The following is a 25,132-nucleotide window of genomic DNA, read 5'->3' as shown; positions in this document are numbered from 1 at the left end:
CCCTGGAAGACAGACTGTGAGTGCGTGGCCCGGACGGAGCTGCTCCCCCATGCCAGGCTTTGCAGCTGTCCCTCAGCCTGTCCCTGTGGTACCAGCTCTCTGTAGGCACTGGGCGGCTTTGCCCGCACAGCCTCCCTGTAACTCACCCGTTTGGAGGGCCTTCTCCTAGGTGTGTCCTTCATGCAGGTGTCCATGAGTGTGCCCCGAGCTGTTCTCCTCAGCAAAAGCTTCAGGTATAGTGGACGTGATCCTCTGACCCGTGTTTGTGTTACCATTTTGTTGCCGTATCATGCCAGTGGGCAGTATTGCCCAAACTGAGCTGAAGGGGTGAACATGGACTCGCAAAGGTCTGTATGAAAAGCAGGACTTCAAAGCTGGGTCAGGTTGATCAGGGCATTGCCCAGGCAATTGCTGAACATTGTTGCGGGTGAAGAGCTCCCAGCCTCCCTGGACACCTGAGCCAGTGCTGAATTATGCTTTGGGAGAAGTATTTTTGTCTGGATTATATTCTGAATTATCTCTGTTGCAAGTTACGCCTGTTGCCTCTTGTCCTGGGAAAAGTCTGACTCCATCCTCTTTATAACCACCATATTAGATCCCATGCCATGTCATATTTGACTGGGAGAGGCACTGTCTGGCAACATGCTCATAGAGAACTCATTTCCTTAGAAGACAAGGTTGAAAACCTTCCGTGCCCTTGCCTTTTTCTTTTTCCAGGCTAAACAAATCCACATTCCTCAGTATCAACTCTGGTCACCTCTCCAGTGATCCTGCACTGGGCTCTTTCTAGTGTGTCCCCAGTGCTAGGGAGCCCAAACTGGACACAGGGTTATCAAATGCAACTTCATCTGTGCCATACAGAGGGAAATAATCTCTCCCTTCCACCTGTTGACTGTGCTGTCACTCGTGCCACCCTCTGTGTGCTGTTGGCTTTCACTGCTGCACAAGTGCACTGTGGGCTGGTGTGCCAGGATCCTGCACTGCTCCTTAGTCCTTCGTCTCCTAGCCTTAGGTGCAGCTCTGCCCATGAGGTTACAGTGTGGCTCACCTCCTGGGACCACTCCTTGGTGGGCCCAGGTTTCACTTGAAATGGTGATGTATTTTTTCACCTGTTTCCCTGCCCTACAGCAGCAAAGGCACAGATCCAGAGAAGGAAGAGGAAATAGTCTTGGAAGAACAGTTTAACTGCACATTGGGCAGCGCAGCAAAAGAAGGAGCACAGAGAGAAGACTAGATAAGGAATAAAAAGAGTGAAGGAATGGTTTGACAGAAACCTCACAAAGCTCAGAAAAACAAAACGTGTGGCTTAACACAGGACAACGGAAGAACTGAGCCAGGGTTGCTTCAGAGGTCCACAGTGAGGCAGTGGCCTTAAGCTGCCACGAAGGAAGTTTCAATTGGACTGAAGGGTGGTTCACCGTGGGAACAGGTATTTAGAGAGGCTGGGAATCATCAGCCTTGGAGATATTCAGAAGATGCTTGGATAAGGCCCCAGGGCTCGCTGAAAGTGAGGAAAATGGAAATGGAGAGTAATGAATGCAGTAAGGAAGTGCATGAAGAAAGGGCCTTAACCTTGACCTCCAGAAGTCCCCTGAAGACAGTGTAATGTATGTATAAAATATGGCAGGCCAAGATGGTTAGTAGGAGTTTAAAAACCCTCATGGGCAGCTGACTCCATCAGGTCAGACTCTACAAAGAGGTTGCTGTATTTGTTCACCCTCACTGGTCACTGTTTGCCAAGCTTTTTGCAAAGTCCAAGGACAGACTGAATATCAACCTCTCATTTCAGTGTTTAATTGTGTATTTATGGTGTTTAGGCCAGTTTCCTAAGTAAATGAGGCCTATGTGAGCATGCTGAGAGGCCTATTAGCATTGCCACTGAAAGAATCCACTCTGTAATCAAGCTTCCTCCCCTGTTTGATACAATTCAATTGTCCCACAGACTCAACACTTCTGGGGTTATAAGCTCTTAAAGTCTCTATCCTGCTGCATTATGCTGTTGTCTGACAGGGGATCATTGTTATCATTTTATTCAAAGTCCACAAATGAGAACATTAATGTAATGAAAGATCCACTGAGGACATGTAAGATACAGATACAGCTTCTGACTCAGCAAGTCTCTATGCTTTACATAGCCAAAAATGGGAGGATATACAAGGGAAATATCACCATATGCTTTCCTCCTTCCTCAAACCTCCACATCTGGCTTTCTCTCCTCTCATCTTTCCCCTTCCCTTCTCATCATCTTTCTAGGAAAACTTATGCCTGGAGGATTACTTGGGTTCTGTGGCCTTGCTTTGAAGGTCAGACTGTAAATGTGGCATCAACCACACCACTCTTTGCTGTGGCGACTGGTACTCTATCGGCCTTGCCACAGGTGTTTAGCTTCCCACATGCACCGGTGCATCTCCTGCCCAAGCAGACCTCTAGCTGACACTGACTTATTCTGGAGTCTGGTTCTGGAGGCCACATTTGTAGCAGCAAAATGGCTTTGGACCACAGTCTCTTTCAAGTGGTGTCCTCCCATAGACCTCCAGCACTTCTGACTTGAGATTGCAGAAAAAGAGAGTTAGAGGCTGCTGGGTTGGACAAAATTCTGGTCTTGGTCCTTTGTGTTCTGGAAGAGCTCAGGAAACAAACCCACAACACACTCCCGTTGTGCAAAGAGTACCTTATTTAGACTTACTTCATTCTGTAATTTGCTGTTGTCAGAGAAGGGTTTCAGGAGCAGCATCAGGTCCTGAGATTGTCTAACGTTTTCCATTGCAAGATTCTGTTTCCAGTTGCTTGAAATGTTGCTGTATTTCATCTGTTTAGATTAAATGCTAGATCAGAACATAGTAGCTGGTTTTGAGACTCACATCATGATGAGTACCACTATTTTTCAGTATTATTATTTTTCTTTTTTTAATAATCAGGGGAGCGCTGGGCTTGGGAGGAGGTGGTGTAACTAAAAACCTTTATTTACTGTCCTGAAGATACACTGTACTTTCATAACATTACAGAGGTATTAGTGTGAAACTTGAAGTTCACCTGAGCTCAGTGTGGCAATATGGGAACATAGCTGCTGTTGGCTTCTGCAGATTCATTATTGACTGTGTTCAAATGGTTTGTGCAGCTTTCCCAAGGGTTCTTCAAGAATCCTTGTAGGACTTTCCTTCCACGACCATTTCTTCTGCACTTGAGGAGCTGGAAGAGGAATCTTGTGCTTTGCCTCTTCCCACTGGCAGGCACCATTCAATCCTGATTGAAATGGCCACAGAAGAGAAGCAGGCTACTAGGTGCAAGAGAATGGGTAGCGTTGCAGTTTAGGGTTGAACGCTGACGGGGAGGAGGAGGATACTGGAAAAGCAAGAGTTTGAATAAAATTAAATCTGATTCAAGTCTGCAGCTGGGAATCACTGTGTCACGGGAAGAGTACAGAGAGGATGGCGAGAGAAATACCACTAGCAAGAGATGGAGTACAGAGGGAGAAGGGTCACTGCTTGGGATAACAAGCAGGGAAACACGTGAAAATAAGCTTTTCATTTGGAGGATGAGTAGGAGGCCTTGGAGCCAGTAGGGAGCAAAGGCAGGAATGGGTGAATAACAGACCGGAGAGAGCTGGAAAAACTGGGACTCGTTGGAGGTTGGAGATGCGGTGAGAATGGTTTGCTTGAAAACAATCCCTTCTCCACCTTGTGTGGAAATCCTTGCACAAAGAAATGGGTGTCAGAGCCTGTTTGTCAGACCTCGCTGGCTCCGTCCCCCGAGGTTAGGGAACTGTAGGTCTTGTCTCCCGTTCACAGCACGCTGACACCCTTTTGCCTCCGGGAGCAGCGCCTCGGGCTTCGCGGCGCCCGCCGGTCTCTGCTGCCGCCTCTCGGTGCCGCAGGGAGCTCTCACAGCGCCAGTCACAGCTTTGTGGTTTGGAGTAAGCCGCAGTCTCTCAGATCGTTTTACTTTCTTAGAGGAAACTCGGAACCGTTCCTCTTCAGCCACTGTTTCCCCGCTGGTGAAGCCGCGTCTGTGGTGCGGACAGACATTCCTAGGAAGGTCATGGGGAGATCCCACGCCAGTTATCCCACGGTGGGATATCTCCAGTCAGAGCCCTTTGCCCACAGGGAAAAGGCCTTTAGGTGTAACAAGACCATGGGGCTTCTGTTTTGTATGAAAGATGGTTCATGGTCTGTGCTTAGCAGTCATGGTCCCTACCCAAGGGCGTAGGGGGAGGGAGTCCAGAAGGCAGTGGGCCTCTCAGTGTGGTACAGTGCATAGAGCAGAGTGGTCCCAAGTCCCAGGTTTTACTGGGAGACTGTGGGAGCTTTGCATTCAGACTTGGTGCTGGAAGGAGTAAAAGAGGAGAACAGCCTCTGGTGAAAGTCCCCTGGTACAGGACGCAGAGGTGGAAATCTGTGGCTCAGACCAAGCAGATCTCAGCCCATGCACAGGAAGGTTTTTCCCAGGCTTACCAAAGGCTCTGAATTTAACTACTGTCAACACATCCAGCCTGGATGTGAGTGAGGCAGGAAATGTGGTGTGCAAGAAACGCACTTGATCCTTTTATTGGCAAAATGGGAAACAGGCAAATTACTGCCAAAGTCTTGGTGTAGCACAGAATTATAAGGTCACAGAATGTTTTCAGTTGGAAAGGACCTTAAAGCTCATCCATTTCCAAACCCCGCCATGGGCAGGGACACCTTCCACTAGACCGGTTTGCTCCAAGCTCCATCAAGCCTGGCCTTTGATGGTGAAGGTCACTTCCAGGGATGAGGCAGCCACAGCTTCTCTGGGTAGATCAAGGATATTTTTCTCGCTACTTACATTCTCTCCTGATGGATTTCACTTAGTTAATGTTATGTTTTCTCTTTAGATATTTACTCGCTCTGTTTTATGCACTGACTCAGTGTTTCCATATGGGAAAGTGTGGCTTTTCTTAAGAACTTGGGAAAGGGTTTTTTTTCCCTCCCAGCTTCCTGGGAGAAGACAAGCCAGTTGAGCCTGTTTTAGATGGTAATGTTGTGAAAACTGGAACACTGCTGCTCTTCATAACATCTGGCAGAAAGGTTACAGCTAAACAGCTCTGAGTCATCTGAAGAAATGGTTTGTCTGCTGCAATTTGGGAAGAATAGTATGTGGTCATGTAATTTAGGAATTTAAGAGAATGCATGTGTCTCTGAGCAGAATTATATTGCATTAGCAAACTGAATGTCATCATTTATTAACCTTAATGTCATGATTTTGCCTCTTTTAAATTATTATTTTAATATCATTCCTGACATATTTTCAGTGAATTGTGAAATATGTTGCCTAGCTCTTTCATCTTATAAACTGTAAACCCAATACACATCTAGGCAAATGCAATCAGCTGCTCTGTGTGTATCCAATGTAATTACGTACATCAATATCACCAGTCTGCTGCATAAATAGTTAGCATTATGCACATATATGCCCAGGTTACTTATTTAACTAACTTCAGCCATCTTTTTCTTAATTAAGAGGTATATGTCTTCTAAAGAATTGTTGATATTCACATACACATTAATTTACCACTGCTGCAGACAAGTTGAGTCAGGTTTATATGAAAACAGAATTCCCTTGCAATGCAATGACATGCATCATCTATCAGCCCACACTCATTTTACTTCTGCTGTGCCCATTTTAAAATATGACTGTGACTTGCAGAGTCACTGGCAGGGTCTTTGTCTTACCCAGTTCAGGGGAGAAAACACATCCCTGTGATTTGTTGTGTATCTTGGATCACTGTTTTCCTGGGTCTCAGAATTCGGTTAGAAACATCAAGCAGTGCTCCCAAGAGACATCAGGAGCAAGGTGACACACTGTTTTCTTTCACTATCCATTCTCAGTTTGACAAAGAAAACAGACTAGGAATGTTCTTCAAATAAAGCCTTTATCCTGACTACAGTGAAGTCAGTTATGATTCATCTGTAGGTGTTTGTCTCCCTTGACAATATAAAGGAGTCATTCAGCTGGGCTTTGCTAATACACTTTGCCTATGGCCTGTTGAAACTTGAATGATGTTTTTCCTGGCTCTGGAGTTTGCTGAGCTGATTGTAAAGGGTAGAGCTTGTAATGGAGTTTTACATGTTCATTTGTAGTCTGGTCCCAGTGTAGCTGGTATGTGAGGAGGAGGAGTTTTGTGCAGTGTTAGTGACAGGTCTTTTAGCTTGTATGGTGGTATTTTGGTCATGGCTTGTGGGCACTGGCTGGATTAAAGTCCTACCTGGCATAAGTCTCACAACTCCTTTCCATAAGGCTCTTAGATCTCTTTTGCTCCAGGGCTAAGTCTGATGAACAGATGCTCTTACATGAAGTTTGCTTGGTAAATGAGGAGGTAGTTGAGAGTTCTTAGTAAAGTTCTTACCTACAGGAGTGTTCCAATAACAAACCCCAGGAAAACAATGCACCCTTCCTCCTGCTGGTAGCCCCAGAGAGGCACAACATTGAACAGGCCACTATCTTTTCCTTTTTTACCTCTATAAAAAAGGGTCTCTGCAGCATCAGATGATGAGCCACGGCAGCAGCCCTGTGGCCACCAGTCTGCAGTGGCAGAGTGGGCTTGGGCAAAGCGGTCTGTGGGCAGGATGATCAAACATTTTTTTGCCATGCAAAAACATTGGACAAGTTCTCATGTGGATTTCCCCCTTTCTACACCCTTTGGATTTTATTCTGTTTTTAAAAGGAAAGGGGAGGGGGCAGCAGAAAACTCTGTTCCCCTCCCTTTTCCCCAAAGTCATCTGATTTCCCGAAAGTGCCTGACACACAGCCCAGAACCACCTGCTCCCCCCTCCCCCCGCGCAGCCTGAGCCAACGGGATTGTGCAACTGGCTCTGGAAATCCCCCTTTCCGCCGAGAGCCGGCGAGCCGAGCATCTCACCCCAGCATCCTGCAGGTAGAGGGTGCTGCCACACTGCAGATTAGAGGCTTGGGTTCTTTGGGAGGAGTGTGTGCACGGGAAGAAAAAAGGAAAAGAGAGGAAAGAGAAGGGGAGAGAGAAGAAAACCAGACACGAACTAGGGAGAGAAGGTAAATACTGCAAGCATTAGAAATGCGAAAGGAAACTCCTCCTGATTATCTCTGTCTGACAGCCAGAAGACTCGGGACAAGGTGCTCCCCAGCCCCAGGGTCTTGGCATAGTTTCTGAGGTGGGTGAGAATGGAGTGTGTGTGTGTGTGTACTTTCTGTCTTAATTTGCTGTGCACCAGCACAGTGGTTGGAGACACTGGTAGTCATAAAGGGAGAATATGAGTACCAGGGAGTACCAAGATAGAGACCAACTCTTCATTTTGTCAGTAAAGAGCCTAGTATCCCTTTATGCTTGGGGTGGTTGTATGCAGGAATGAACAGAGATCTAAACTTGCTTTTGAGAAAGAACATTGATGTATTCTCCACAAGCTGGGGTTTTAGGGTCTTTGACCTGCCTAGCAGACAAGCAGAAGTACAAGCAACATTAATCAATCACACTGTTTTTTGTCCCAGACCATAACTCCAAAGTCCAATTCCTGAAAGTTTACCTGAAAGAAAGGAATATCTGCTTTTCCCACATGTGGTGAGTTATTGAATCTCCAAAGGGAACTCAGCTTTCTTTAAAATGTCTTGTTTTAATTCACATGTTTTTTCCTGTAGTACTGTACTGATTCTCAAATCTGCATGTATGTGTAGCCCACGTAACCTCCAGAACAAGGTAGTGAGGTGAGGAATAGCACTTGAGACCCTTGTGTTCAACTCCTGCAGCATTACCAGATCGTATAGAGCTAGAGAGGAGCAGAGAGAATGGCTGAAGTTTGCTCCTTCTGTGTAAAAGGCTACAGGAGAAAGAGAGGACCCCCATATGCTGCATGCTGTGTACAGCCAGAGACTGGCTTTTTCCCTAGGAACTGCTTGCATATGTGGGCAAAGGAGACTACTGTAATATCATCTTCCTCTTTTCCCAGGTACCTTATCTTCTTCTGTCTCCCTGTCTGGGCTGATGCAGCCTCCATGTATGGTGAGATCTTGTCACCCAATTATCCTCAGGTGTATCCCAATGATGTGCAGGAATCTTGGGATATCCAGGTCCCTCCAGGATATGGCATTCGCCTTTATTTCACACATATGGATCTTGAACCATCACAGAACTGCGAATATGACTTTGTGAAGGTACTATCCCCATCCTCAAGTGAGAAAAAGACAAGAAGGAGGGTTGGAACATCCTTCCTGTTCCAAGCTCCCAAGAAGCCCACATGACTGAGTGTATCTGCACTAGCCGTCACTAGTGGATTTGAGTTTGCCTCAAAGCACATGAGCATTGTGTGCCAACTGAGTGTCCCGTATATGTCCCTCCCCTCATGTTTCTCCTGTGTTCATAGGAAAAGCCTTCTCAGCCATCACTGACACCTCCCTATTGCAAGGCATATTCTGAGCCAGTGAACTGCAGGTAGAAAAAGACCATTTTCTCAAGACATTGCTTTTCTGTCCCTGAAATTATTCAGATTATTTCATGAGTGTACATAGATGGTTTAATGCAACCAGAAATTGATTGGAAATGATGGAGGTTAAAGCCAATCAAGAGCTCTGTGTATGGACAGCAGGCACTCAGATAAAGTGCTGTGGTCCATTGCACTACAGTTTTCTATGATCTATGCACCAAGTTTCTTAAAACTTAGAGACCCACTAGATATTGTCCACATTGTCCTACAAAGCACAGGAGATCAAGCACTTCCACGCAGACAGAAGCAAGACCACCCTATCCTGCAATAGCTATGTGTGACAGTGGTCAGTAAGAGCAGGTGCAGCACCAGGAGACTTTGGAGAAAGTCCAAGGTGGGACAGTGGGATGGATGTGCTCTGCTAGGAGATGTAATAATGTGTCCTTTTGCAACAACCTATTAGACTGCTCTGCAGGCCATCAATGATTGGGTTTGCCATTTTGAACCGTGGGGTTGATTTTGTTGTAGAAGTGGGCCTGAGGAAAGGATGTTAACAGAGAACTTCCTGCATTAATTTGTATCTGAGAAATGAAGACAGGTATTTCACAGCTGGGAAGTCTGTAGGAAGGAACACTCCTCGAGCATCTTATAAATGTCATGAAACTGGTTGGCTAAGGGCTCTTTTCTGCTTTTCTTTGGCTGGCTGTCTCCTACCCTTGGCCAGCTTGGTGGGTGACACAGCAGCCTTGGTTCCTCCTGCTGGCTGTGTAACATAGCTTTGCTCTGGGAGATCTACCTGAACGTTGTGAGAAATACATGCAGTTAAGGAGCCTTTCGTTATCCACCTGTAAGCTGAAAGACTCAAGTGTAGCTAATTACACGTATTCCAGCAATGAGATAAGACCTCTCTGCATTCTTCTGCAGGTCCTGTCTGGTGGCCAGGTTGAAGGTGTGCTTTGTGGGCAGAAGAAACCTCGTGCCCCTGGCTCCTCAATTGTGGAGGAATTTCATGTCCCTTATAACACGCTCACTATGAGCTTCCAATCAGACTTTTCCAATGAGGAGCGTTTCACTGGTTTCGCAGCCTACTATGTTGCAGTGGGTAAGGTTAAAACAGCCGCCTCTGAATCTCTGTAGTTGCCGGGATAGGGGGTAGGAAAGCTGACAGGATGTTTTTCCTTAGAGGAATGCCTTGTTTAAAAGAGATCCCATCACACAGGACCGCTTTCCAATACGGCCAGCATAAATACTGTCTTAGAGATACCTTCTCTTTGTGGTTCATTGGTGTTTGCTTCACTTTCTCATCTTCTTCTTGCCCTTAGGGCCTTCTCCTAATCTTGGCTGATTCATCTTTTCACACTTGCAGACGTGGATGAGTGCACAGATTTTGTGGATGAACCTTGCAGTCATTACTGTAATAATTATATTGGAGGTTACTTCTGTACTTGTCCACCAGATTATTTCCTCTATGAGGATAAGAAAACATGTGGAGGTAAGTGGTCAACAGCAAGAATTAATTTGGGGCCAAGTGGAAAGATGCAATGTTGTGACATAGTTAATGGAGGTGACCAGGGAGACTGGAGATGTAGTGGAAAAGGGAAGGCTTGTCAGCTTCATACATGGACCGTTTCCATTCTGAATCCTACCTCATTTCCTTCCCTAATCCTAGTGAACTGCAGTGGAAATGTCTTCACTGAGCCATCAGGGGAGATCGCCAGCCCCAATTATCCCAACCAGTACCCAGAGAACTCACGGTGTGAGTACCGAGTGGCTCTGAGGCCAGGGTACTTTGTGGCATTGACCATACGCAGTGGAGACTTTGATGTGGAACCAGCTGACTCAAAAGGGACTTGCCACGACAGCTTAACAGTAGGTGTGGGGCTTATGGAGGGAGTCAGGGTGGTCTGAATTTCCCCTTATTCCTCTCATAGTCAGAAGACCACATGACTGCTTAACTATATTTTCAGCTATGTCACCTTTTGACAGTTGAAGTTCTTGGGAATACATTTGAATACGTATATATTGCATATATATTTTAATATCTCTCTAAATATTATTTCTTCTTGTTTGTTATTTTCTCAGCTTGTCTCTGGAAAGCAGCATTTTGGTCCCTATTGTGGCAGCAAATTCCCAGGCCCTCCTGAAATCAAAACTAGGAACAACATTCTTGACATAACCTTCCAGACAGACCACGCAGTACACCACAAAGGCTGGAAAATACGCTACTATGCGGATCGTGAGTAAACACTTGGGAAACATTCCCTCTGCTGCTGAGTTAGTCACAGGTCAGATTCATGGTACAACCTGTTAACATGTTCACAGCTGCTGGTATTGAGTAAACAGAGGATACCTGTTTACTAGGGGAAATAATCACGAGGGAGAAAGAAGTTGGGAGACGAAAGGAGAGTAAATCTTGAACCAGTTAATCACCGATTTCCACCTATCTCTTCAAAGCTGTAACCTGTCCCCAGAGTGTCATCCCCAACTCTGTTCTTGACCAAAAGAAGGACAGGTATATCTTCAAGGACAGTGTGAAGGTGACCTGTGTAGAAGGCTATGAAATTGTGAGGGTAAGTAATGTAAAAGAGCATATATCCTCCCTGGCCCTCTCAGCGTCTTCCTGATGCCATTTCCCATCAGATGCCCTGAGCACCTCTGGGACACTGCAGCATGTTGAGAACCTTCCACTGGAGTGCCTGTGTCAGATATATTTCATGGCCAGTGACTTACATGGATCACGTGTTCTTTTCCCTAGAAACGAGACAGCATCAAGACTTTTCATTCCAGCTGTCAGGACAATGGGGAGTGGAGCAACTCCCATTTCAGCTGTGTTCGTAAGTGACCTGTCTCTGTATTGTGGGAAACAGACTAGAACAGAGCATTTAGGCTCTAAATCCACTATATCTCCAGATTAGGAGAATGCTGGAGGACTAGGATGTGAGCATGCTGAAGGGACAGAGGAAGTGAGCACTGATGGCTGTAACAGAGAACAAAGGAGCCAAGTGGTTCCCCATAAATCAGAATAATCATATTGTTGGGTGAGGATGCCCATTTGATTATGTTTGATCATCTTTGTTTCTTCTCTACAGCTGTAAATTGTGGTGATCCCACTCCTATTGACAATGCCCAAGCTGTGTACATCTCTGAACTTCATGAGCCTCTGTACAAAGCTGCTTTCCGCTATCAGTGTGATGCACCTTACTATACCCTAAAAACCCAAGGGGATGGTAAGCATTGCCTTTGCTACACAAACATATTTCTTTAATCAAAGGTCTAAGAAATAGCATTGGCATCACCATGGGGCTGGCATTATACCCTATCAGGTCAAGACTGTGAAAACTTTTTCATTGGTGTGGAGTTGCAGGCAGTAGTTTTGTGTTGCCTTTGTGTTTAATACACCCTAATAATGTCTGCATTTGGGCTGTTGGCCTTAAATGCATTAGCAAGTCCTCTCTCCTTTTGCCTGGTGTGTGAACCATGGAGATTTCTGTCACATCTAGCACACAGTTTTGGTGGAGAAGTAGAGGACTCAAGAAATCTATTAATGATGTCCCTCCAAAATAGGGGCAGAAGCCCCATGGTGGGATTGTGTACTTCTAGGGAGATCTTGGCAATGTTTATGAAGCTGTGCTTGCTTTGGAAATGAGAAAGGTTAATCCATCATCTTCTACAGTAGTGCTGCTTACCCCCTCTTCATCTTGACTGTATCCTTATGTCACTCTTTTTTCTTGTGTTTTCCAAGGGGTGTATCAGTGCTCAGCCAGTGGAGAATGGGTAAACAAAGACATGGGATCAAAGCTACCAAAATGTGTCCCAGGTACTACCAAAACCTGTGTATATGTTCCTGTGGCATATGAAGGCCACTGCTTCTTTCATCTATTTTACAACTGTTAAGCCTGAACTAACTGTTGATCCTTTCTCTGTTGTTTAAATCACATTTCTGAAAGCTGTGGGCCCCAAAGAAAGATCAGATGAGGCAGCAGAAAGAAATGGGAAACAAAAGTGGGCAACATAGTAAGACATTTGGTATAACAGGACTTCTTCAAGTATCAGTGTGTGTTTCTTAACCAGTTTCCCCACGTTCAAGTGTGTGTATTCTCAAGTTGTTCAGTGCTTTAGATCTCTGTCTGCATTGCAAACTGACAGGTCAAAAAGATACCTGTCTTCAGTCCCTCCCAAGCTATGCTGAGAGCTGTAGCTTCTCTTCAAACGTCTCCTGGGGGTAGTGCCCAGCTCTGCACTAGGCACTACAGATGCAGCAATATAGTGAAAAGTCTTTCACTACTCTCACTGTAAGTCACAGCCTAAACCCTTTAGGTTTATTGTGCCCTTCAGTATTCAGCTATACTTGCTATGTCTGAAAGCTCAAGCAAGATCACTGTCAAGGACCTTCTCATCCTCTTTTTGTGCACTTGGGAGACACTGAGGAGGGAAGTGTATGGATACTGCTCCTGCTCCTGACTGCTGGTAGTTATGGCTCGGTCTTAACTTCCAGCTGAGAGAGAAAATTTTAAGTCCTATGTATTCTGCACATTGTTCAGTTTACCCATTTGGAGCAGGCAACATTCCTAGGGCTAGTTGTACAAGATGCCTGTTCTCTACTCCAAACCCCCACATCCTATTTGGCAAACTACAGGATCCAGCTGAAGATGATTCAACCCTCTTAAGGGCCAGCTCAACCAGTGACTTGGACTATAATAGTGCACAGTGCAAAAGACAAATGGCAATGTAAAGCTCAGGGAATTTACTACCCAAGAGGAGGTTACAAAATATGAAGCCAGATTCTTCTCAGCAGTAAAAGACAATGAGAAGCAATGGACACAAGTTGCAACCAAGGTAATTCTGACTGTATTTCAGGAATAATGGTCCCCCAGAGTACTGGAACTGTTGCCAGAGAGGCTGGCTAATCACCACCAGTGGAGATGATCAGAAGTCTCCTGTCAAAGCCCCTGAGCAATCTGGCTTTGCATTTATGAAGACAGGGGGAAGGGCAGTTAGGGATGAACAGGTTGCCCTAGAGACACCGAGAGGTACCTTCCAGCCTATATCTTTCTATGATCATATGAAATCCTTTATCAAACTCTGCTTGATGTAAATTGGAAGCTACCTACTGGCTGTAGTTCCTTAATCTCTTACTGTATGACTAAGGGTTCAATGCAAACAAGGCCATATGATAAGAAATCAGTTTCCTATCTATGTCAGAATGACCAGCCTTATTTATGCCCTTTGTGTTCACATTCTGCAAAACCTTGTAGAACATTTTACTCAAAGAATATGGAGCCTCTCTGCATCCGTAAGACCCACAGATAAGGTCTCCATTAAACTACTGCTAAAGATTTTACGTGCTAAAACAGTGGAGAGTTGAAATTGTAAAACATCAGTGACAACAGTGACAAACCTGACAACCTGAGACTACCTGAATTTCACACACACATACTATATATATATGTGTCTCTATATATATATTAAAGAGCAGTGTCATATTTCTCAAACTTATCAAAATTGTCCAAAGTCAATCAATCCCTTCATCTACAGGGCATAATTCAGCAAAGGAAAAACGCTAACTAGAATGCAATCAAATTATGAGCTTTGACATACCCAACACAGGCAGGGTGACAACTGCTTTTCCAAGCAAGAATGTGAGAATTAGTATTTTCAGACTAAATTGAATGTTGATCATAGTTTTGCTTGAATTGTCTTTAATTTCTCTGTAAATACTAGTTAAAATCTCTATGATGTCAAATACAAATATCAGTTACTCAGATTCAAACATTTTTTGGAGGAGACAGGCAGGACGGGACTATGGGCTTTTTAGCAGTACCAAAGAACCCCCTAGTTATAACTGCTAATTCTCCCATCTCGTTCCTCTCTTTTTCCTTTCAGTCTGTGGTGTGCCTAGTAATCCCATTGAAGAGAAAGCAAGGATTTTTGGAGGCACCCTTGCAGAAAAGGGTAACTTTCCCTGGCAGGTGTATTTCCACTACCCAAGAGGAGGTGGCGTACTCATCTCTGAGAGATGGGTAATGACTGCAGCTCATGTGCTGGAGGGTTATGACAAGCCCACCATGTATGCTGGGGTAATCAATGTTGGTGGAGAATCTCTGTACCGGGAAGCCAAGCAGCTGGTCCCAGAGGCTTCATTCATCCATCCTGATTGGAAGAAGCAGCCCATAGAAACCAGGACTGATTTTGATAATGATATTGCTCTACTGAAGCTGAGGGATCCCGTGAAGATGGGCCCAAACATTTCACCCCTCTGTCTTCCTGGTAAATCACCTGAGTATGAGCTGCAAGAAGGGACTCTGGGCTACATTGCTGGCTGGGGCCAAAGAGAAAGAGGAAGACTGCCCATTTATCTTTGGAAGGCCCAGATTCCCGTGGTGGACATGGATAAGTGCCGATCTGTGAAACCAGAGGGCTCTCCTGATTCCAGTGCGTACCGATTCACTGACAATATGATCTGTGCTGGTGGTGACAAGGACAGCTGTAAGGGGGACAGCGGGGGAGCCTATGCTATCCAAGATCCTCTTAATGACAGACAGTACTATGTGGCTGGGCTGATCTCCTGGGGACCAAGATGTGGTACCTTTGGTCTTTACACCAAGGTAGCGCGTTATTTGGACTGGATTACGGAGACCATGAGCAAGCATGAGGATGCAGACACTTGGCAGGATTAGCTCTTTCTCCTTTCAGCACAGTCGCCATTTCTAAACATGATGGTTACATGTTCAGGCTGGCTGTGATCCTGCTCACTTTGCATGTGTAACAGGCCTATTCATTGTATGTGCTGAGTCGGGAGTCAGGGATATGTATCTGTTTCTCCCACTGTCATTGTGCCTGGGAAGGGAAATGCTTTTTCTTCCCCTCACAGCAGCACAAGAAGAAGATGCCATTTGGGATAAAAAGGCTCCTTCTGCTTACTCTTGTTCTTTTCTATGCCATTTTTTCACACTTGGAGAATATATAGCCATACCTCCACCTGACAGGAAGATTTCAATGCAAACGAGAGAATAACTGTTGGTTCCCAGAGTAGGTTCAGAGCCTGGTTTCTGATTTATGTGTTTCCTGTGTTGTTCAGAATAGCTAACATCATTAAAGTATGTCCAAACTGCCTTTTGTGCAATGTTCTATTGCGTGTGTACTGCCTTTGTTCTTCTCAGACTAGACCTATTTCTCCTTGAAACTCTAAATCAAGTGTCTAGTCACATTTTGGCACTTACGCTGCCAGCTTTTGTCAAGCTGTAATTTGTGCTACCTCACCTCTCTACCTAAGAGTCTTAATGAAGTTCTTTTGAGATGGTTGCATCTCATTGACCAACCATTACCATCAATGAGGACTTTAGACTTTTGAATCAAGCTGAGCAAATGAGACATCTTCAAAATCCTTTCATTCACCTGTCCTCAGGGCTTTATTTTTCAAACATTATTATGTTAGGTAAGAAATAAAGCTCATTTGATTTAGCGAAGGTTAGTGTTGTGGGTCAAGATTACCTGACATGCATTAGAGGTGTCTTCTGCTCCAGAAAGTCTTTTATCACTCACAGATATCCTTCCACTAAGCTGGTCAGAGAACTAGTACAGATACCATATGGTGAAAGACAGAGGAACCTGGGTTTGTTCACTTGAAAAGGAGGAAGCTAAGCGTGGGATCTGACTGCTGTATTCAGATAATTAAAGGAGGGCTAGAGAGTACACAGGACAAGACTCTTCAAAAAGGTGAACACTGACAGGACAAGAGACAATAGACATGAATTGCAACATGGGAATTCCCAATAGGGCTTTTTCTCAGGGCGTGGGTCAGCCCTGGAACAAGCGCTATAGAAGACACAGAAGAATCTCTGTCCCTGGACATCTTCATAATTTGCCCAGGCAAGGCCCCAAAGCTCTGAAATGAGTCCTGCTGTCAGCAGTGGGTTGGACTAGAAACCTCCTCTGAGAACCTAGGAAATGGCAGTGCTTGGGGGAACGGCTGGACTTGGTGATTGTAAAGGTCTTTTTCAGCCTAGTTGATTCTATGGTGAGGAGGATGTGTGCAGCTCTTGGGATACCTCATATAGATTCCTCCACTCTGGTCAAGCACCTTCAGCTTTGTGTAACAAGCAAAAGGTTATTTCATTGGTGGGTGAGTAACCAAGGATCTTACACTACATTCCTGAGAAACTGTGACCCACAGGATGTTCAGTGCTTTTTACTTTTATATCTACATGTGCCAACTTTAATCTTGTATGAAGTTTTATAGTCATTCCTTCTTGTTACTAAGTAGATGGACTTATCTCAGCTATCATCTTTCAAAGCACAAAAGGGAAGTGTCCCTCCCTGATAACTAGTCCAGGCTGCAGTCTTAGCCCCTGTTCCTCTTGTGCAAAGAGGCGACTGTATACTGGCAAAGAAACAATAACAATGGCAGTGGTGCCATTGTAACAATATTTTATAACTACACAGTATGTCTTAGAATGTCATAAATGACACAGACATGCCCAAACCTGACGAAAGCCACTGGAAATCTTGCAGATTGCTATGGCTGGATGCTAGGAGCCTTCTGTTTTGGTATGTGATGGATACTTCAGCGGTAGAAATATCTCTACAAAGTACAAGTTGAGCAAATTAATCCATTTTCAGTTCTGGAAAAGTGACCTTCAAACTAAGGTAAGACATTCCCTTAGCTTCTATGAGCACAAAGCCACTCAGGTGAGCAGCGACTCATGGTTACTCACTGATTAAGTTCAACCTTTCTGCAAAAGGAGAGAAAGACAAATTGCTGAAATCAATGCAGGACAGCAGAGGAGAAGAGGACCAGAAATGTGGCTGAATGGTCCAGGAATAGGTAGCAGGAAAGATACTTATTTAGCTGGGATTGCTATTCCTAGGAGAGTTAAAGGAATTTTTGGCAACTCACTGATTCTCCCAAAGGTTTCCAGGGTCCTGCAAAGCAAGAGATTCTTTAAGATTGTTTCTTCAATTTTTACAAGGACTGAAGAGTGGGTATTCTGTTGTTCTTGTCACCTGTACTCACTGGGCATCCCAGAAATTCCCTGTTCTTCACAGTTGCTTATGCCTTATTCTCCCTTCCCTTCCCCAGACCAGGTTTTATTCATTGCTCCTGTACAACAGGACACCTTGTTTTTCCATGGTCGTCTTGCCTCTCATGATCCCCTCTTGCTTATACAAATAGGAAAAATCACAAGAATTCTCTTGGACATCATGGATGAGCTTATGCCAGATGCGCAGTTTCACAGGTCCCTCCCCAGGGTATATTGTCACAAAAGCAAACGAGATACTGACATCTGAGATCTGGAGCTGGATCTCACAGAAAACAGTGCGAGAAGGCAACTGTGACCTTAGTGCCAGAGTTTCTCTGTTGAGCTCTCACAGGCTTCAGCTCTCTCAGTGACTCACAAGAAGAAAAGAGGTTGTTCTGTAGCAGCAAAACTAGTCAAGACAGCTCCAGAGACTACCCACAAAACAAGAGGAATCATCTTCTCTTTGAGTCAGCATCACTTTAGAGCTGCTCTCAGGCTGTCAGAGCTTTATTTCATGTAGTATAGAAAACCCCATCCTCAAATTGTCATCAGTAAAGGTTTCTGAGCTGTTTTCTCCATGATATTGGTTGTTGTCTTCCCTCTCTTTGGAATGTGGCCCACACAGACAACTTACTTTTGCCTCTCTTGAAGCCACCTGATGTTTCAGACTGGGTAATCTAATAGTGGTTTTGTGATGGGGGAGCAACTGCCATGTGCTGTTGCAGAACTGGAAACGCTTCAGTGGTAGGTAAAGACCATAAATTGCTTTTGGTGATGGGCAATATTTAGTACTTGTTAAAGACAGAAAAACCATAACACACCTGGTTTCTCCAGCAGTGATTTTAATATTCATAGACTGTCCCTGATGCCAGTGAACATAGACTGTACTCAGCCCAAAGTACCACATCCTTCAACAAAGCCTGCTGCCCTGCAACCTTCCCACACAACAGAGTACAGAAGTAGACTGCAGTAATCTGATGATATCAGCACTTCAAACAGTAACATGTTTGCTGTCATCAGATCTCCTGGTATTATTGAGGCTTCATTTGGAAGAACTAGAACATCCACAAAGGTGTCCCACAAGCTGCCAATAGTACAGAAGCTTTGGTAAGTTTTGATGGTACCACTAGGAATTCATCATGGTGGCTTTCAGAAGTGTTTATGATGAAGGTTATGTGGTCTGCGTGTTTGAAAAGCCTTTGGGACGTCATCAAAAGCTTTAGATATGATTCCCTGCATCTGAAATTTACATATTAGCAGTGATTCTTCAGCTAGTAGGACAGCAACATCTAGAGCTTATCCTCCTTTACTATCCCTTTGATCCAGTCCAGATAGTTGATGATCTTGGTGTAGAAGCCATAACCTTCGGCACAGCCGATACCCCAAGAAACAATACCGGTAGCCACCCAGCGACCACTTTCTGTGTCTAACGCAGTGAGGACACTCCCACTATCCCCCTGGCAGGTATCCTGTTTGACTGTGAGGAAGCCAGCACAGAACATGTTCTCAGAGAAAACCATAGGTGCATCACTCTTCTTACTGTCCAGCCAACTCTGACACTTCTCCCGAGCAACCGCTGGTAGGCTTACATACTTCAAATGATTTGAGATAAAGTATTTTTCCACACCAAAGCCACTCACATAGCCCACGTGCCCATCCATGTAGAATGTGGTGTTGGTAGCATCCGGGAGACAGATGGGCAGTACTGTAGGGCCCAGGGTTACTGGGTGTTTCAGCTCCAGCAGGGCTATGTCCCCATCGAAATTGTGATCATCTTTAGGGTTGTAATCTGGATGGATAAAGATCCTACGTACAGGGTGGTTACCCATCTTGAGGAGCTCTTCTACGCTGGTGTGGCCGAGGAAGATGTTAGCCTCCTCGGCTAGCTCATCCAGGCTTGCATTCTTCCCTATAGCCCCTTTGGGGAAGATGGTGTGGGCAGCGGTCAGGATCCAGCGGTCACCCAGGAGCGCACCTCCTCCTCGGCCATGGATGCCAGTCAGAGCCTGCCAAGGGAAGCTGCCTCTCCTCGCTGCCTTGCCGCCCAAGATGCGCTGCACTTCAGTAATGGGATTGACTGGCTTCCCACACACTGTGGAGACATGTAAGGAGATCATGATGGCCTCTCTGGCCCTGGCTTGTCTCTCTCTTTCCTACACCATCACTGTTTGATTTCACTTTAGTTTGCCTCTCTCACTAATACCATTATCCTTACTCCCCTCCCTGCATGTTGTCCTGGCTTTGTGCTGACTGTAAGCATGAATCGATAAACACCAGACAAAGTCAGTTTTTTACTGACCTGGCAAGCAGGTAGGAATCCTCACCCGGCCATCTCCATCCTCCCAGGTTCCCTCAGGAGAGCAGGTGAAGTTCTCTGCAGGATGAGGGGGAAATGAATGAGACTTGGATCTGCAGGCGTGGGGTGGGAAGGAAGAATAGCATAGGATAGGACAAGATAGGACGGGACAGGACAATTTTGAAGAGGTTTCTCTTTCCAACGTGTCCCACATACTGCACTCAGCCTTCCATCCCAAAGCACCCTTTCCCAGAAGAAGCCACTATTCCCATCCATCTGGGATAACATGTACATCTCAAAGCACCTCAGCTCTAGGGGACTAAATCATGATGACTCCCTATGAGAATTTGGCCGGTTCTGACATTTACTTGCTTCAGGTTTTGTTCTTGTTGAGACTGAGCTCTGGCTCTTTATGAAGGAGTTAGACACAAGAATAATCAAATTCAAGATCAGTAGCAACTTAAAGAACTCCTTAGCCGCATGCTCCTGGCCCCAGTGCTAGCATGTCACCTCTCATGTATGCTGCACCACTGGATGTTCATGCTGGCAACCATATCCAGGAACTGGTTCAGCTTCAAAATGAGGCTAAATGAACAGACAAGGCAAGGAAATCATGAACTTCTTATACTGCTCTTGTAACCAAAGCTCTTGTGTCATCAAATCATGTCTCAGGTGCAAAAAGAAGGCATATGAGAGAGTCTTTGCATATTTGTAGCAATAGGGACTGCTGCGCTGAGGTTTCAGAGTTTTGGTGATTCCCAGACACTTATGCCTCAAATGCCATTGAAAGAATGAAATCCACTAGAGAAGAATAAATCATGAGTATAGATGAAAGAATAAGACCTTCTGCAAAAGTTAAGGAGAACACAGAGGAGAGATGTGATGAGTTCTTTACTGTGAGGGTGGTGAGGCACTGGAACAGGTGGAGCAAGGAAGTTGTGAATGCTCCATCCTTGGCAGTGTTAAAGGCCAGGTTGGACAGAGTCCTGGGTGACATGGTTTAGCGTGTGGTGTTCCTGCCCGTGGCAAGGGGTTGGAACTGGATAATCTTAAGGTCCTTTCCAACCCTAACTATTCTATGATTCTAAATCTGGGAATGAAGCAAGCTGGGAATATGCTGAGACAACAAGCTTCACGAGCTATGCTGCAAAGCAGGGAAAGCCTGGCGAGCCTTCACAGGAGGAAGGCATGCTGTAAGCCTGGGGAGCACAGACAATTCTAACTGGAAACCCTGAGTGAGCTTTTCATGCACAGACTTCAGTGTCTGTATGAGATTAGGACTCACCACCGCCTGGTCCGGTGACAATGTGATAATATGGCTCGTTGCATCGGTACGTGATCACTGCCTGGTAGCTGTTGTCTGCAGGTTTGTTAACATAGCTGAATGCCCCGTTGGTCAGAGCTGGGGGGTTGCCACAATTCACAACTACAGGAAAGGAAAAGAAAGCAAGAAGAGCTGAATCAAAGACACTGTAAGGCTCCACTCGGATTGTGGCCAGGATGTGAAGGACTAGTTAGTACAGTGGGCAGAGAGAGATTGTTCCAAAATCCCAGGCCAGGAGCTTTTGCTTTTAGATGTTACAACATTATAGCAATTTTTGGGGTGATATTTTATGTGGGTTTGAAAGGGATGAAAAACATTTAAGTTATTGCAAGTGGAAAAATGTAATGAAAGGCAACAGTGGACCTCCACAGGTCCTTTCAACTGGCATATCCATGAGTCTATGGCCAGAGACAAATTGAGTCATAGAGGCCGATCTCCCCATGTTCTTTGTCAGGGAGAAGCCACAGCAGGGGCATAATCCCCATTCTCAGCTCACTCACTTTCACAGCGGGGCATGGATTGATGCCATGTCCCATCAGCCTGGCAGACAGCCGTGAAGGACAGCAGCTTTCGGTTGCCCTGCACGGGAGAGAAAAACATCTCTGTTGGTGTTATGGCCTTACATTCCCTTCCCCACATTACAGAGTTATTCTATCTTGCCATCTTTTCACTGCTATCCAATGGCTGCCCTTCTGCAGTCTGTTCCAGTCCCCTCCCTTTGCTGGCTTCCCTCTATCCTGTGTTTGCCACAGGCTACAGATTCTTTGTAGCTGGCAAAGATAGCAGCAGCCATGAAAACATGACAAGTCTGGGCACTAACCAGTCCTGGCAATAGGATGGCAAAGGAGACAGGTAACCTCTTCTGCTTCATGGCTGATTTCATACCCTCCCAAGGAGGTATTCTTGCTTACCAATGTTTCCTGGGATCTTTGCCTCTCATCTTATGCCAGGGCCTTGTGAAGCAGTAACTGCATAAGAAAGGGAGCTAGGAAAGGAGAAACCACTGGAAGAAAGCGGGTAGAAGCAAGGAAGAAACAGAAATTGCAAGAGATTGCCATGAGTAAAATCATCTCCAAAGAAAGCTTTACTGAAAGGTGAAATCTTACACAAACTGAACAGAAGCCAGAATAGGGTTGAAGGGAGTGGAGAAGGGATCTCACCTCCATCAGGTTATACCCAGTCTTGCAGCTGGCGATGAAATAGTCCTGAAATTGATAGACAGGCTGCAGGTCTCTGATGATGGTAAAGTGATCCTGCGGGACAGGCTGCGGGCACCGTATTTCTGACAGAGAATGGGACAAAGTATGTGGGTATTAACAGATGATGCAGAGGGGCTGTAGTAGCCTCTGGGGAAGGAATGCCTTACTCTCTGAGGTGTAGCGGATCTTCCAGCCACGGCTGAACCCTGACTCATCAGTGAGGAAGAGTATGTCCACCTCATTGCTGTTAGTTTCAATGCTACCGGGTGACTCTTTGCCACAGAATTCACCAATCTCTCTCCCTTGTGCTTGGATCTGATGAGGAAAACATATATCACAAGGACAGAAACACATATGCCCCAGTAGACCTAACTCAATAGAGACCAAGTTTGCTACTGACAGATCAGAACAAAGGGCTGCCATACCACAAGACCTGCTTCTCCCTTATGGGAATCAGAGCTATCGAGCCCGTCAAACCCTGAGATTAAATCAAAGGGAGATAAAACTGTAAGAAGGATGATTTTTTTGGCTCCACTCATAGGGGCCTGTGACCCAGAGCCTCTAACATCAGGACAATGACAATGACACTGAGGGCAGGACAAGGGAAGACATCAGTCCTTCTTTCCTCTCATGGATACCTTAAGGCAGCCTTGCAGTATCATAAGGGGCCTATAAGAAAGCTGGAGAGGGACTTTTTGCAAGGGCAGGTAGGGATAGGACAAGGAGGAATGGCTTTAACCTGCCAGAGGGGAGATTTAGCTTGGATATAAGGAAGAAGTTCTTCCCTGTGAGGGTGCTGAGGTGCTGGCGCGGTTTGCCAAGAGAAGCTGTGGCTGCCCCATCCCTGACAGTGTTCAAGGTCAGGTTGGACGGGGCTTGGGGCAACATGGTCTAGTGTGAGGTGTCCCTGCCCATGGCAGGGGGTTGGAACTGGATGAGCTTTAAGCTCCCTTCCAACACAAACCCATCTGGGATTCCATGATTCATGCTGGGACATTCTCCTTGTGCTATTCATCATTCAAATAGTGATGTCCCCGCAATTCCTGTCCAGGTCTGACAGCACGGTTGGAAGTAGAGTTTGCTAATCTCCAGTACCTTGAGCTGATCATAAGGACAGTGGACTTGCTGGTGGTCATCAATCTCAAAGGGTTCCAAGAACTTCAGGATGATAGAGAGGCCCTTTTCCAGGCGGATGCTATAGTTACACCGGAGGTCTTCAGGATAGGGCTGAGGGTAGTCAGGGCTGCTCAGGTACCCAGATGTCTCTGTGAACAACTCACTGCTGCATTCCGCTGATGCCAAGGAAGAAAGTGGAGGTCACATTGTGGAGCCATGTCTTCTGCAGCCCTGTCAACTGCTCCCTAAGGCTCTTCTCCCACCCCTCCTGGTTACTTCCCTGGAACCCTCTGATCTTTCAGCCTTTCAGTTTACCTCTGCAGGAGTGGTGGTCATTCTGAAGCTGGTAGCCAGTCCGGCAAGAACAGAAGTAGCCACCCACATAGTTGTGGCAGAAGTGCTGGCACTGAGGCCTTTCGTCTTTCTCAGCAACATTGTTAGGGTCACATTCATTAAGATCTGAAGACACAAGAAATGCAGGGACAAGGGGAGAAAAGTGTTAAACCTCTCTGCTGTACACTGAAAGTACATAGCGATCCATATCCTTGCTTACAGCTTCTCTCTATCTGCCTGACAGGGAGCAAAATTGGTTGGAGCCACACAGGCTTCTTTCTGCATGCTGAGGGTATTGCCTACTCACCCACAGCTTGGTAATAGGCCAGGAAGCCCCTGTAGGGAATCACTGTGCCGTTGTCTTCATTGGAGAAATCCGAGTGAAATGCTAGGTGCATCCTGTTCCCCTTAGATACAAACTCCTTTCTTCCTGGGTGATTGCCTGTGGTTGACCCAAGCTGGCCACAGTATCGGCCCAAGTCCTTCTTGTCTGCTTTGATCTGTCAAGGTTAAGGGCAAATCATTGTAGTCTTGTAAGATTCAGTCTGCTCCACGCATCACTATTATCCAGCCATGAGCTGCCAGTACCTGCTCCACCCATTTCTATCTTTAACTCCTTCCCTTTCCTTTGTGGGAAGCATGAGAGGAGATCTGGTGAATGAAGAGCCATTGCATGTGGTGGCCACCAGATTCCCATCTCCAGCCACCCCTTGTTCCAGGTATCTATGCACGTACCTTAACATAGTCATAGAAGCAGGACTCGGATGGCTCCAGGTCAAAATATCTGAAGGTCAGCTTCACCACATATCCTTTTGGGACATGGATATCCCAGATGCTGATATTATTGTTGGGATATGGCTTGGGATAACCGGGGGATCTGATCTCCCCAAAAAGCTTTGCTGGGACTGGACTGGAACTGATTGCTTCGAGAGTCAGGAAGGCCCACAGGAGAAAAGGAACGTGCCTGTGAACATGGCAAGAAAACTATGACATTGCACAGAATTAGGTCATCCAGCATCAGGGGAGACTTCACAAGTGACTCGTGCACTGTCTAATGGAATCCAAACATCGGAGGCCCAGTTGCAGGTCCAGCTCCTGACTTGGGTCACTTGGGAACGAGGAGGACAAGCTGAAATGAAGACACCAGCTCCAGTTCCTAAGGAGCGATCCTGCAGTGCCTTCTGGGCAGCCCTCTCCCCAGCCATGCCTCCATCTCTCTCCAACAGTTGGCACTCATTTTCTTTCTCATCCTCCACATCTCCCTTCTTCCTCTCTGGGGAACGGGACTATCAGTATCCCTCCAAAACACGCTCATTGCCCAGATCCCGTGAAAAACATCATCTAGCACCCTACGTAGGTGCTAGCAAAGCTTTCATGGGAGGACACTGAGTGCCAGCTCAGCCCCATTGACTTCTCGTTCCTGGAAGCGTCCAACC

At 45.8% G+C, this 25,132-nt stretch overlaps 2 protein-coding genes across 2 annotated transcripts; one reads left to right on the top strand and one right to left on the bottom strand.

The window, feature by feature from the left end:
• Window positions 1–7,495: 7,495 nt before the first annotated feature.
• On the top strand, window positions 7,496–15,085 carry C1S (complement component 1, s subcomponent). The gene is made up of 11 exons (XM_010020710.1): window positions 7,496–7,549; window positions 7,935–8,139; window positions 9,333–9,510; window positions 9,775–9,900; window positions 10,078–10,277; window positions 10,491–10,644; window positions 10,863–10,978; window positions 11,164–11,242; window positions 11,498–11,635; window positions 12,151–12,225; window positions 14,292–15,085. The coding sequence occupies exons 1-11, from the start codon at window positions 7,545–7,547 to the stop codon at window positions 15,083–15,085; spliced, it is 2,070 nt and encodes a 689-aa protein (XP_010019012.1). The 5' UTR covers window positions 7,496–7,544.
• Window positions 15,086–18,717: 3,632 nt separating this feature from the next.
• C1R (complement component 1, r subcomponent) lies at window positions 18,718–24,660 on the bottom strand (the record flags this gene model as incomplete). Its single annotated transcript, XM_010020711.1, has 10 exons — window positions 18,718–19,520; window positions 19,728–19,802; window positions 21,010–21,150; window positions 21,549–21,627; window positions 22,209–22,330; window positions 22,415–22,562; window positions 23,343–23,539; window positions 23,679–23,822; window positions 24,004–24,196; window positions 24,432–24,660. Coding segments are annotated over 10 exons (2,131 nt in total), but the record flags the coding sequence as incomplete, so codon positions are not given.
• Window positions 24,661–25,132: the final 472 nt, after the last annotated feature.

The sequence above is a fragment of the Nestor notabilis genome, unplaced genomic scaffold, assembly GCF_000696875.1.
Source record: "Nestor notabilis isolate BGI_N333 unplaced genomic scaffold, ASM69687v1 scaffold31138, whole genome shotgun sequence".
NCBI lineage: Eukaryota > Metazoa > Chordata > Aves > Psittaciformes > Psittacidae > Nestor > Nestor notabilis.
Note: the sequence above shows the minus strand (reverse complement) of the source record. Positions and strands in the feature narration are given on the sequence as shown.